At 40.0% G+C, this 14,553-nt stretch overlaps 1 protein-coding gene across 1 annotated transcript in view; it reads left to right on the top strand.

The window, feature by feature from the left end:
- Positions 1 to 14,553, top strand: part of LOC146855235 (cadherin-related family member 4-like) — a 767,858-nt gene that overhangs the window by 519,573 nt on the left and 233,732 nt on the right. Inside the window, exons 16-19 of the mRNA XM_085650585.1 lie at positions 6,440 to 6,655; positions 8,808 to 8,953; positions 12,972 to 13,113; positions 13,305 to 13,567. Coding sequence (XP_085506711.1) covers positions 6,440 to 6,655; positions 8,808 to 8,953; positions 12,972 to 13,113; positions 13,305 to 13,567 — 767 coding nt within the window. The remainder of the gene's footprint in view (positions 1 to 6,439; positions 6,656 to 8,807; positions 8,954 to 12,971; positions 13,114 to 13,304; positions 13,568 to 14,553) is intronic.

The following is a 14,553-nucleotide window of genomic DNA, read 5'->3' as shown; positions in this document are numbered from 1 at the left end:
AGAATGCTCCGCCTGCTACATCTTCGTAGCCAGATGCTTGATTACTATGGCACTTTACCGCTGGCGACCTTAAGCGTCAAGTATGGATTGTCATTCCGGTTTGCTTATTTTACCTGTGTGCAGCCTGTCTTTCATTGCCTAGATTGTCCCTTCCAATGGGCTCTGGACTTGTGTCTGTCAAACTTGGTGTCACCTGACCCGGATTTTGATGAACTGATGTGTCCGTTACTGGATCATGAGTTTGCTTGTTCTGGAATTGGGTTCATGGCTTTGGGTGCTACACAAGGAGTCCTTGGTAACTGGGATATCGGAGAGGCCGCTATTGAATTCCTTGAACGTAGTTATCTCGAGGATGCTGACAGTTGTCCTGTTATGGTGCTGGATGCTCCGATAATTGAGAAACATGTGTGTTCCTTTCCACTACTAAATTGGATGGCAGATACTTTTGCGGAAAGCTCCAATGATTTCCTCTTGGAAGCTGTTGCAACTTATGGTGCATATACCTTGATGGATTGACTGTTTCACATAGTCACGACAGGATGCATCCATAGATGTCAATTTTTTTATCGAAAAAACTTTTTTTTTGATGTTTTTTTCTCTGGGACATCGTTTCTATTTTTTTACACCATTTTTTTCTCGAACTTTACACTTACCTTATATGGACTTATAGTTCATGCTCTTGGTTCTGTTCTATATCACTTGAACTCTGCGTTCTTGCTAAGTGCGCCCCTAGTGGTTAGTGATTCGATCAAGGGGGGGGTGTTATATGGGTTAGCCACTCCCTATTTACAACACTAAGTTAGCATAACCGAGTCAACTGTTGGAAAGCCAGCTTGCCGTTTCTGCTGCTTTGCACGCGGCACTGTTGTTATATGTTATTCATTTTAGAAATGCTTACTCGACTTTGCCTTACAGGATAACAGTTTATTGTTTAACATTCTTAATAGTGTGCTGCGACCTTCGTCTGTACATCATGTAAAGAACAAGGCTAGGACACTAGACGGTGCAGAGTGTTGTGTTCAGATTGATCGTACCACTTTTTAGACATATCATACATGCAGCTGCCAACATCTGAAGGACAAGTGCCTTTAATATTACAGTACAGAATGTTTTAGCATTCATTCGAACAGAAGAGCTGATGCATGAGAGAGCTAGCTGATCCTTTGATGTGATTCTACTAAGCTGATCTATACGGTATGGGGTCCCCCCTGTTAGCCTATGAGACCTTCTATTAGTCTAATAATAATTTATTAGTTGCTAGAGAAAGGAGTGTGGCTGCATACCACTGTCATTAATATTATGATTGCTCCTTTTATTCTGTATGGTATTGTAACAATGCTGATGGTTTTGATCTTAACCATTTGTCTGCTAGTGTTAGCCAAAGTACTGCATCTTAGGACGTGAGGTTTATAAAATAAACTCTTTAAACTTTACCGTGTATGTATTATTCTGTTGTGGACTGATAAATAAGTACAAACTGGTATTTCGGATGCACACCACTCCTGAGAAATATCTAAGTCACATGTTCTGGTTTGTCTATACATTGGTACCGCCTAGCTAGATCTAGGCTAACGAATGGGACACTAAGCTAGTCGGATATGGGGTTCTTGGTTCTGAGGGGAGTTTCTGGTACACCACAATTCTCTGAGGTCCTGGTTTCCTGTGCATAGTTCTGTGCAAACACAGAATCCCTGCAACAATACATGTATATGGTTCTGGGTAGAAGGTCATCATTGGCAATTGCAAGTACTCCCCTTCAGCTTAATATCTTCTTCAAGGGTGTTCACAAAGTTTCGGGCTCCACTTGGGGTTCTCCTTGGAGGCAGGGAATTTGAGTGCATCTTTTTCTGAAATAATGGCTTGTTTAGTTCTCATCATAGGTCATCATTCTAGAGCATACAAAGTTGGGTTGCCAGGTCCTTACAAAGCTTGACTTTTCTTGGGGATGGTGAGCCTACTCCATTTAAGATTTAACATTTTTGCTGTGCAGTCTGGGAAAGGAGACAATAGTTTTAGTAAGGGAGTGGCTTTGTGTCCAATATCACATGGTAAGTCCAGGGTATAAAACAATGTTCTACAAAATTTCTTTTTGCTCTTTTTGTCTCTCCCTTAACAAGCATCTTGTAGTGTCCCAGTATCTTGGACTTTCACTTGGGTCCTCTAGTACATTATCTTCTGAATAATGGGATCCAGCTTTGCAGAAATTGGAGAACCTTCTAGAAACAAATTACATTTGGGGAGAGCTACAGTGGTGGATGAATTCAACATACTTGCTCAACTCAATGGAATTTCCTTGTCCCTGCCGTCGCCACTAGTCATGTCCACAGACACAAGCAATATCGTGTGTGGTGTCACCTTGGATCACCAACAGTACAAGTGAAATGACTCCCAAAGGAGAGAACCCATTTTTCAAATTGGAGGGAAATGAAAGCAGAATTTAAGCTCTTCTCCACCTCTCTCACCTTCTGTAGAACAGGTTCCGATGGTGAAGACAGACAATAAAGTAACACAGCATTACCTCAACAATCAGTCAGGGACACATTCTCAATCTCTAAAAGCCCAAATATATCAGAGAGTCAGTTCGGAAGAGACTAATCTGACCTTGCACTCTGAGACACACCTTCAGGGGAAGGATAATACTGTGATGGACAAGTAAGGCAGGGTGTTCCCTGCTTTTGACCACTTCTGTCTGACCTTTCATATATTCAAATGAAGTTGCCAAAGGTAAGGATTACGTCAGTAAGACCTTTTGGCAAGTGCACAGATTATGCTGACCTATTTTAGGTTAAACTTCTTTCATCAACTGGTCCCTTTTAATCGGGGTTATTTCAAATACCCAGACCTGCCCCCATCCAACTGCGATAACATCTCGATTAATGACACATTACATGTGGTTATATTTTGCCCAAAATATAGTTACCTGTGCCACAATTTTATGCGCCCGATTCTATCACCGCTTAATTTTAACCAAGTTAGGTCAGCCTTACTTTTTTTACAGTTGTTTAATTCACCTTTTACCTGTTTTTTTCTTGTGCCTTTTCTGGTGGGAGTTTTCAAACATGAATGACTTTGATACTGATATTCTATATGCTGTTTTTAAATTAAATGTTTTGTCTTTTGTGATTTTATCTATAAAATCGAATAAAGATTATGATGATGATGAAGTGCAGATATTACTTTGTTACTAAAGTTCCTGTACAGGTTTTAGGAGTGATTTGGGGAAATGGACACTCTGACAAGTCAAAGGCCCCCCTCTACTTATGTATGCTTTCTTACCTTTTCCTTTAATTGCCAGTTTATTAGCTCGCTTTTAGAGGCAGAAGGCAGAGCTGCTATTAGTAAGCCCCTTTTCGCCAAGGATGAGTTTGTTTTCTTTGCTCAGGATAATGTTCAGAGTCTTAAAATGGGTCTTTCCAGTTAATCATTGTCCTATTCATTCTCCCATCATATCTTTTGCGATGTTTCAGAAGAAGAGATTGATGGCATTGCCGTTGGAGAGGGGAGGGGATTACTAAGATTAGGTCTCTCTCCTCAGTTGCATTTCAGGTACAGAAATCCAGGAGGCTCTCTACTAGGAAATATTGTCATCACCATTGGTCCCCTTTTTCAAGGTGGTTTCCCATGATAAGTTCTTGAGTCTATTAGACTAGGAAGCAAAGTGGGTCCTTCAGTGTTTCAAGGATGCATCAATATGTGTTTAGCTGATGAAACAGTGAAAGTTCAGTGGGCAGCAATACAATCAGTTAGAGCCCCTTAGGCCATCATAGAAAAGGCATCTGAAAGGGTATTCATTAACTAGCCCCCTTTCTAAAATGACCACCCTTCCGTGGGATTTCCTCTAAGTACATAGGGCTTCTAAGCCCCTTGCTGACATAGATCTTAAACATTTACCACTGAAGGTTTTCTTTTTGATGGATGTAAGAAATTCCATTATTATTTGGGATGAGGGGCTACCCACCTTAAGAAATATTCGCAATTAATGTCAGACTGAACCCTTAACATCACTAAATTGTCCTGAGCTTAACCTCCTGGCAACTGTGGTACAGCGCAGACAGGCTTAACTTAGGGCAATATGTAAAGTATTTATGGATTACTAATACAGTAAGGAAGTCAAAATACCAAACAAAACAAATCCCAAAATAAATTAGAGAAATAGAGAAAAATGTAATGAACAAAATGACACCAAAGTGACAAAAAACCAATAAGGGAACTAGAGATATGAATTAGTAATGATTTACGTGAAAATTGCACTAAAAAGTGCAAAGCACCAATGGTAGTTAATGGTCACGGTAGACAAAGACCTAGGCACAATTTGAGGCTAACCACATTAGAGCCCTAATCAGATACATCAAGTAGATTAGTCTTGGTATAAGTCAGGAAGTCAAAAACTTAAAAAAAAATTCAAAGTCATAATCCATATCTGCCATATGTTGGTCCCACAAAGGCCCTGGACATTTTCAGGTTTTTGCTTGAAAAAAAAGCTAAGTCCCAAAACAGAATGGGACTTTGTTGTCTTTTTCATGAAGCTGGAGCCTTTCAGGGGGATGATATGAAATTCAGTCTGATGTCAGTTGTGAACTATTCGCAATAGTTACCCGCACGGGAGAAAAAGTTTTCAAAAGCTTCCAAATTATTTCCTGGTGCCAATGGAACCACAGGTGTACACTGCTAAGTCACCACAAGAGTTTGGCAGAGAGGGAGCACCTAGAGACTTCCAGGGTGCTAGGAAGAGGCTACTAGCAAATTCTGGCCCACTTTGCAGGTGCACAGTGGTTACAGGGACACAGAAAGCTGCAAGAGGCCTTTTCTTTACAATTTCCGGCTGTTCTTATGTTTGGACCTGGATTCTGTCCTAATATACTGACTTCTGCGAGCAAAGGGAATTCAGAGTATTGAAGCTTACCAAAAAGTAAACTGTTCATTGCAGAACATGACCGAACCAGGTGACCCCCCCTGACCACCAAGAAAGTAATCTAAAAGAATCCGGTCAGGGGAACAGCTGGATAGCAGAAACCAAATACACAAAACAGGGAGTGCATAGATATGTTTTTTCATACTTTAGCTACCTGTTGTCTTTAGCCTTTGTCCTTACTTGAACTTGGAAATTTAAAAGGCCTAATAAGTAAATCTTGTTTTTTAGCGGTCACGTTACAACATAATTTATGACTGTCCTACATTGTTTTCAGAATTAAAATATACTATTTCATAGGATTATTCCTGCAAAGGCAAACCCCGAAGATATGCACCTAATGATGTAAAGTCATGGAGTTCAGCTACTGGTGTATGCATAATTTAATTTTAAAATTACCAAGAATAGTGATTGTATGTAATTACTCACTGAGTGCCTCATTATCATTTGCCATTTTGGATCACATTGTCAACCCATTAGTAAACCCTGTGTCACTAGGGTTGTTGCTCTAATCAGGGAAAACAACTGTTGAGACAGTATGTCTCTTAACATGAACCAACATCAAATGTTCATTAAAGGAAATGAGCAATGCAAGGAGAGCAGAGTGATATAAAGCATGGAATGTGTTACCTTAAAGACAGTAGTATAACATATAGGATCATACATTGGTAACAGTGATGTTGTTTGATTGTTCTCTTGTATTTCAAGTACAAGAATATTGTGGTACACTAATATCAGGGACAAACTATCAAGGGGCAAAATATTGAAAGGTAAGAGCTCTAAGGAAGTATAGATTTACTATTCTTAATTCCCCATGCATGTGCATTGAAAATATATTTTGTCAAGGTTCATATATATGGAGTTAGGTTTAGAAAATCTATGCAAACCTACCTTTTGATATTTTGTCACTGGCCATTCTGTCTGCGATACTAATGTTAATGTTCTAGGCACGATTTTACCCATATATAATTTTATGTTTTGTATGCCCTCCAAAAAATATCCTCTACCCCTGCTTTCTACTGCTACACAGTGGCAGATGACTACTAAGGTAGGCATATATAACATTACCTCTTCTCTCTGCTCCCAATTTGGTTTTTTTAAAAACTGACCTCCTGTTATCCACCCCACCCTTCTCTGTGCATTCTCATTCCTTCAAAAGCGGTGCTCCTAAATTCCAGTGCTCTTCTGACTGGCTGTCACAGAGCTCAGCCAGAGCAGCCTGGAACTCTTTTATGATGTAGCAACTGTGAGCTCTGTAACCAACCATTGCTATGTCACAGCAGTGAATTATCACATTTATAGTCTGACACTCAGGCTGATGGAGCCATATCCAACAATACTAGCTTTCACATTGATTTGCCTTGGTGAAAACCAGAATTGTCTCCTGTCCTTGTGAACTAGAAGAGGCGCAGCAATGCTCTGTGGGCCACACATTGGTTTTCTAACTTTTGTCAAATGGTCAATGCAGGGTAAAACTTGGAACAAAGCAATATGCATGTCAGTGACATTTATTTTATATTTCTTTCACAGGCACAGTGACTGTGATTGTTAGAGTGACTCGTGTGAATGATTTTTCACCCGTACCAGGACCTAATATATTCAACGTGGTGGAAAATAGTGAATTGAACACTTTGGTTGGGACGGTCAAATTCACAGATGATGACTGGCCATTTAACAATCTGAAGTATGCAATTATGGGAGATGATTTTGGAACCCCTCCCAAGTTTTACATTGAACCTGATAACGGTAAGGGGCAACGATTTAATGAACTTTGTATCCAATACATTTAAATGAGTTTGAAACAACATTCAACTTTTAGTACCTTCTCAAGGAAGAGGAAAGCCATTCACAAATGGAGGTAAACAATCCAAAGGACCAATGCCTACTCTCACTGCAACTTTAAAAAAAGAAAATGTATTTTTTCAAAAGCAAAGAGAAGCTGCTTTGAAAAAAGAAGGTTCTATGGGGCATATGTACAAGCCCCTACTGTCACTTTTACGACCTTGTGGTCGCGATAGGGGCATTGCCTTATTTACAAGGCAGGGTTAAGCCACTATACTTAGCGTGCCAGTGGTGGGCAGTGGGTGTTGTGGTGGGCGTTCTACTACAACACCCATTGACTTTGACGCTGCCCCCTATTTACAAGTGCAGCGTAAATAGGAGGCAGCTCCAAAATTAAGACCAGGGAAAATCTGATCTTAAGTTGGCGAAACTTGGAGAAATGCATTATTTCTCCTCGTTTTGGCTTTTTCCATGTGTGCTGCCTTGTGCAGCACACATGGAAAAAGCAAAATGCCCTGGATTGTTTATATACAGGAAGGTGCCCCTTCCTGTACATACACAATCTTTAAAAAAATGCCATTTTGTGACTTCCATGTCTGCTACATTAAGCACAACACAGAGAAGTGACAAAATGGCATTTAAAGATTGTTTATGTACAGGAACGGGGACCTTCCTGAACATAGGCAATCTTTCCCCTGCACGCACACACCCTTGCACTATGGTCCAAGGGTGCCTGTGTTGGCGCTACACTGCTAAGTGTAGCGCCAGTGCAGGCTGAAATGCAAGGCTGCACCATCTAGTTACAAATATTGTGCAGCCTGGCGTTTCTGAAGTGGCGTAGTGACGCGTTAAGCCATGATGGCTAACGCCTCACTCTGCCACTTCCTTGAACATATGCCCCTATGTTTTATAAAGCTATAAAAGGTATGATGGTTTGCTGACCTTTTTAATGTTGATTAGGTAGTTCAGACTGAGACCCAATCTAGGTCTTTATTAATTATGCTGGGAACTGACCTATTAGTACAAAAGGTTGTTTGTATATAAGAGCCTAGTTGCAAAAAAACTGGTTGAAACTTGTAACTGATTTTTGCAACCAGAATAATAGTACATTTTGCTCCTAATTCTATATTACATACTGCAACTTCCATAGGCAATTGTTAGGAGAAAGGAGGTGTATTGATGTGTAGGTTGATACTTTATTAAAGGCTTGACCTATGAATCTCCTTTGTAGATAGCAACCGGTTGTCAGACAATCCAAATTCAGCATTTTATAGTGTACAGCTGATTTAAAATAATACTTATACTAACCAGAAAAAAGTATTTGTTTGTGAAGGTTTGGAGCTCCTGAACACTTTAAAATAAAAAACGGTTTAGTTCGGCTAAAATAACTATTCTGCAGCAGTTAATAAATGTGATAGATTTTCAAAAGTTAGCAAAAAAGGCATTTAAATGGGTTATCCCAGTAAGTTTTAATGATCATTTTTGCCAATGGGCTGTGAGAGACAAATCAGACTTACACTGCCGTCTCCAATGGGTGTGCATTTATGTGCTTATTTTGAAGTAATCTCAAGTACTGCCTGCCAGAACCCTCAACCATATCACAGCTCTCCTGAGCAGAAATCTCCGAGCTTCCCCATTTTTCAACACTTGAAAGTGAGCACAAGAATTTGCAGATACTGAATAGGGGGTAATGTGGGAACAACATGAATTATGAATTAATTAAAAGAATGAAAATTATTAGAGCAGAATAAGCATGTTTGCTAATACTGACTGCCTGAAATCCTTTATGTCTTTGTTCCTATTTAGAATGTGCAAGAAAATGGATTATTAATTTGGATTTCAATATTTTAAACCTGAGCTCAACTTCTGGTAGCAACTGCACAGAGTAGATAGGCTTAATTTAGAGAAAATAACCCTCCAATTTAGCAAAATAGTGAAGATTATTGGACATAGGATACAATGCCTGACATATGCAAAATCTATTTTCTGGGTTGTACAGCAAACATAAAAGTGAAATTGTCACATATCTCTCAATTAATAGTAAATAAACTGTGTATACGATTTTAACGCGTACAGGTGTATCTGTTAATTAGTAATATATTTGTGTCTGTTATAGGTAATATTAAGGTGTTAAATGCTATAGACAGAGAGACTCAGCCACAGTACACCTTAAGTATCCAAGCAACAGATCTCAACAATGATATTGAGCCCGATCCACTGCAGCAGTTAAAGCGCACTGCTGTGGTTACCATCAATGTTCAGGTAAGCATTAATTATGAAGAATGACATAGGATACTGATAGGCTTTTTAAAAATCAGGTAGAATATGATTTAGAAATGATTAACAAAAAATGATAGATTTTATGTTATTGACTGTTCAATATATGCATGGAAGATGACAAAATGAATAGTGTATCGTGTGAGTATTATTAGTAAAAGAGGCTGTGTACCTGTATGAAGAGCAGAATTTATGGAGAAATATGATTTAGCTTACAAAAAGTGTGCAGGTTTTTCAAACTTAATAGAGATTCAAGTCAAGTAAGTAGAATCTCCAAATGCACCAGGAGTATATCAACTGCAACCGAATACATTTGTTAGGAAGTCTAGAAAATGAGATTCAGAGTTTTCTAGAAATGAAAATGGAGTGGAACAGGAAGCCATTTCCAGTGAGTTACATAAAAATATTTTAGTGCTGAATGGAATATAAAAAGGGTAATAAGGAAAAATTCTAATTGGATGATCCAATAAACAATTTGGAGTATGACCGTAATCATTAATAGAACAGTTTGGTGTGTAATGGATGTGAACATTTTAAATAAGATGAAATGTCATTGTCCATTAATATGTAATCTCAGTGGCGGCTGCCACAAAAAATGGGTGGAAGGGCCAGAGGGGGAGCGTGGGTGGAGCTATGTGGGAGGGGTAGAAATAATAGATTTTTTTATTTTTTTAATCTTACATTTAGCTGCTGGCTGCCTCCAGAGACAGACTCCCATCCATCCCCGGCTGCAGAGCAACGTAGGGATTGGTCTCGAGCAGGCTGAAAACATACCCTACTCAGACCAGGGAGTCTGTGGTGGTTTCTCCAGCCCGGCACTCAATGCAGCTGGGCTGGAGAAAACCTAAGTGCGCATGTGTGTTTTGGTAGGCCTGAGATGGCCGGCCAAACACACATGAGCACTTATGGAGTGGAGCGCACGTAGCACTCCTCCTCCCCCCTCCCATGCCTAGACCTCACCCCTCCCTACAGTGTTGGCTAAGAGTAAGCAAATGCAAAATAAGATGATGCAAGAACATTGTTTTGTTTTCCATTTACTGGCTCTGAGCCAGGCTGTGGGACGATGCTCCTCCGACATTCCGGAGGAGCCGCCACTGCTAATCTCTTTTTTAAAGCTTTTTGGAGGTTTCCACATTGTAGCATAGACTTCATTATGAAATTCTTGTACTAAATTCAATGGCAGAATCTCCCTATAACTTGCAGGGAAATGATGAAAAGTTCCAGAAACAATCATGGTCACTGAAAATCCAAGGGAAGGTTGGAGTCGGGGGCACAGATGAAAAGGATATAAAGTATATGTGTGTCACTGAAATGAAGCAATTGAAGTCGATAATAAAGGGCAGGATTGTATGCAATCAGTGAAGAGAGTGGGAACAGAAAGCAATGAGATGGCAAACAATGATTGGGAAATGAATAAATACAGAAAGAGGACTGTTTCCATGAGAGAATGGGTATATTTCCTGATAGGCCAGAGCCTCCCCAAGAATGGCAGAGCTATCGAAGAACTAGCCACACTTTAGTTTTGTCTAAATTTTGTTTATCATTTCCAGGTAAAACAAATTAGAACCATTATCAACTTAGGAGATTCTGTGAAGAGATGTTACTTCTGAATAAGGATGGAACAGTCATTTGTTATTTTATTTATTGGCTTCTTTGCACAGTTAGTTAAAACCATTGCAATGGAGATGCCTCCAAAACGTCTTTACATCCTTAGTAGCAAGGCCAAACTGAACATCACATTTAAAAATCATTATTCAGATGAGGCAATCTTACACAGTGGCCTTAACTACGAATAAAAAAACTTTAAAATCAGAGATAAAACTAACATTATGACTTAATATAGTAAGAGAACACTAGGACATACTATGAAATAGTCAGTAATAGGTTTTTGAGGAGCAGATTGGGAGAGGCGATAGGAGGAGAAAGTAGGTCTTCCAAGATTCCCACGTATTTTCCGGATCTTGCGAGCGTTTGAGTGTCTGTTCGTGTAAAGCAAAGTGCAGATGCCTCAAGCATGTGTTAATCCCCCTTTTTGATATAATGGCTTTAGGCGAACTCTTCTAGGGGCATCTAAGACAGGATAGCAGCACAAAAGATGAAGCCATGATTCGGACCTGTAATTGCACAGTCTGCAGGCCCCCTCCTCTCCATGTGGGGCCCATCGGTTAAAAGCAATGGTTCGCAGGCCTAGGAGGCGCATAAACATGATATTCCTGCAGGCCAACATGTTTAAGCTGTCAAAAAGTTATGGTTGCGGTAACCCTGGTAGGTATGATTCATTCAAAGCAAGCAAGATAGTAGTCGATTTTAGTGCCCGAAAGGCAATCTGGTAGGAGATTTGTCTTGCTTGCTTGTTTGTGGCCCTTTTCCAAACTGCAGAGGGAATAGAGTCTGCTTTTAACGTTGATTCATCAATTTGTAGGGATCTTATGGCCTTTTCAATTTGTCGAGTCCACGGGATCCCGGAACTGGGGAAGGTTTCTTTTAGGCGAGCTTTAAGAGTATTGTCCGTGGCTTTTAGTACCCTTAAGTAGTACTTCAAGGTGTCTGCTTCACAAGAGAGGGATTGTCTTGTGAGGCCCAGCTCAAGTCGTAGTCTTGCTCTGTGTATATATTACGGGAGTCGAAAGATTCGTTTGTGGAGTAAGGTAAGATATTAATCTGTAACCTAGGTTGAAAATACAGTGAGGATCTCCCTTGGCACTGACAAGGAACCAGAAACTGACTACTTTTGGCTGTGCTGCTTGTCTATGACAGTGAAACTTTGTACTCAGGAACTATCAGATGTCACTCACAAATGACTCGAGTAGGGATTTTGTGAGAGGTCTCTAGTGGAAACTCTCTCAGTTGATAGATCTGACTGCTGTGTGGTGCATACTGGGAGCTTCTAACCTGGTGATCATCTTACTTGAGAATGAACTTTTCAAAGGTGGTGGTAGCCCTGGAACATGATATAGGACAAGCCTTGCTGGCCTATGGATATTTTTTCATTCAGAGAATAAAGACAGGGATCCAGACATATATTTATGTCACTACTGAAAATACCATGAAAGACATGATCCAATGCTGCTGCACTAATGAGTATACCCGGATAGAGAATTTGTTCCATGGCCAACCTCAATAGATGCAATCCAGGGCAGCAGAAGCTCATGTTGTAACAACTCATACCATTACCCCGCAAGCCATAACGACGACTTGTGGAGGGGGCGGCTGGATTTTGGAATAGTATAATTTACTATTCCAACTCCAGTCTGTGCGGACAGTAGGGAAGGTGTTGGATTTTAAATCCAACACATTCTCCCTCCTCCGCAAGTCGTTTTAACTTGCGGGGTAATGGTATGCATTGTTACAGCGCTGTTGCATGCCAAGCTGCCTTGAAACTGGATATCTGTGCATTATCAAAGACAGTCTACTGGAGATGTAAAAAAAAAAAAAAGAATGATTGAAGCCAAGAAAGACGGTCCAGACGTGGGTTACTGAGTGACTCTGAGTGACTAAATCATGATGTTATTTAGTTTCTCAAATAGGAGTGCACAATAGACCTGTTATGTATCGAATAAGAACATATGGATTGTTTCTTAGTTTGATTACAATACCTGATTCTACAAGTTAGTGCTGTAATATTATTTTACATATATTTTTCCTGTGTTGAAAGTGAAACTATCACAAAACCAGGCTAGCCAAAATTATTTTTCGCCGTTGTCATTAAAGTTCTGAGCTCAGTGTTTGCAATGTTTGGAAGCACTGCATATGATTTGGAATGTTAGTGGGAAGGGCTCATTAAACATACAGCGTATCAGGGAAATTAACTGTGAACTTGTCAGTTATCCTAAAGCACGAGGTCATTAAAAGCAGGAAGCGCTCATATTTTAGATGGATTTGTGTTCTAGATTTCTTTAGTGTCGTGTTGCTCTCGTGATAGAAAAAAGAGCACAGTGTTGTACCGAAGATTTATCTAGTGAATACCATCGGCCATACGTTAAACCTCTATGTATTTTTACAGAATGTAAATGACGAGCCACCTGTTTGCAATCCAGCACGTTACGAGAAGAGGATATATTCGACCGATGGGACGCCCTTTCTTCAGCTGCAGTGCTCGGACAAGGACTCGCCCAACAGCCAGCTCAGCTACGCCATGACAGGAGGTTAGTCTCCATGTTCAACTCGTCAGTTCCCCCGCACCTCATTTGTTATGTGAGACTCTTTGAAAGGCGCGGACACCTTTCTGCTGTAATGTGTTATTCTTGAAATGCAATCCTGTAGGGGCTTGAACACGATATGTAGAAAGAGCACTTACTTGTGTGGCTTATTTTTATTGCTATTAATCATGTTGTAGGGAACGGTATCCAGCGGTTTAAACTGCAGCGGACGGGGGATGAGCCCCCTTTCTTGGCAACACGACAGAATTTCCAGTACCATGTCTTCGACGGAATTCAAGACCCCACCGTCTTCCAGCTACTGATAGAAGTGACGGACGAATTTGGGGGAAATGCGGCCACTCGGTTGACGAGCACAGCAACCGTGATAGTGCATGTAACTCCCTGGACAACAACAGTGCCAACTAAGCCCACTACCACTACCACAGCAACTACAGTACCCGTAAGTGTCTGCCAAAGACTCAATTTTCTTCTTTTCTTTAAACAACAATTATTGCCCTCGAACAAAAGTTTGAAGTCAGTGCAGAAGTCCGCATCCAGTAAAAATGTGCCTGTACGTGTTGTTTTCTGGACAAGTGTTTTCAGTTGAACATCTTACAAAATAATTGTTAAAAAAATTCAAAGAAGTCATTTTGTTTAGTTCCAGGAAATGACTTTGCGTTTCAAAGGAACAATCTTTTTTGCATTCGTATGCATGATTGACAGTTCAGGGGGGTGCGAGAGACATACCATCTCGCTCTTCTCGTTAATCGGATTGATATTGTACTGCATAAAAACGTTCTAAACGTTCTTCTCGGTTTATAGCAAACAGTAACTCTTCATTACTTTGGTCATAAAGACTTTTGCCCCCATACTTCAATTTCAATCTATAAGGTACTATGTTTCTCCCTTGCCAGTTTTCCAGTATTGTTTGTTTTATCTGCAATTAAGTGTAGATCTGTAGAGAACTCTATGTCTCATTTTCTTTCAGAAAGCAACTGTTTCTTCTGCAAATTATCTTTCAATTACTTGCTTAAGTACGACCAGATAATATTTGACATCATGATATACTATCAAATAGTCTGTGAATTCTCAGTCTTTACTTCACAGGAGGAATCTTTTGCTTCTGTACATGGCCATGTACTTTTACTCCAAAAGATAGCTTTGAGCATTACAATTTTCCATACTTTTCCACTAAACTGTGATGGCTTTGTCTAATTAGTTGTTTAGCCTTTTCAATATACATTTTTATCCTGGACACTGTCATGCTGTCTCTTTGTTTTCGTCCAAGTACTGCGACTTGCTTCCAGGAGTTCCTTATCTCTTTTATAATAACACCCTGTCAGTGCCAGTGGGCATGAATAATTTTGAAGTGTAACAGCACTGAAAAGACTGCACCTATAACGAGGTTTTGCATTTTTGTTGTGTAGTGTGATTTCTCCTCCTTTT

Source organism: Triturus cristatus, chromosome 4_1, assembly GCF_964204655.1.
Source record: "Triturus cristatus chromosome 4_1, aTriCri1.1, whole genome shotgun sequence".
Taxonomy (NCBI): Eukaryota; Metazoa; Chordata; class Amphibia; order Caudata; family Salamandridae; genus Triturus; species Triturus cristatus.
The sequence above is the reverse complement of the archived record's forward strand: the minus strand, read 5'-3'. Positions and strand labels throughout refer to the sequence as shown.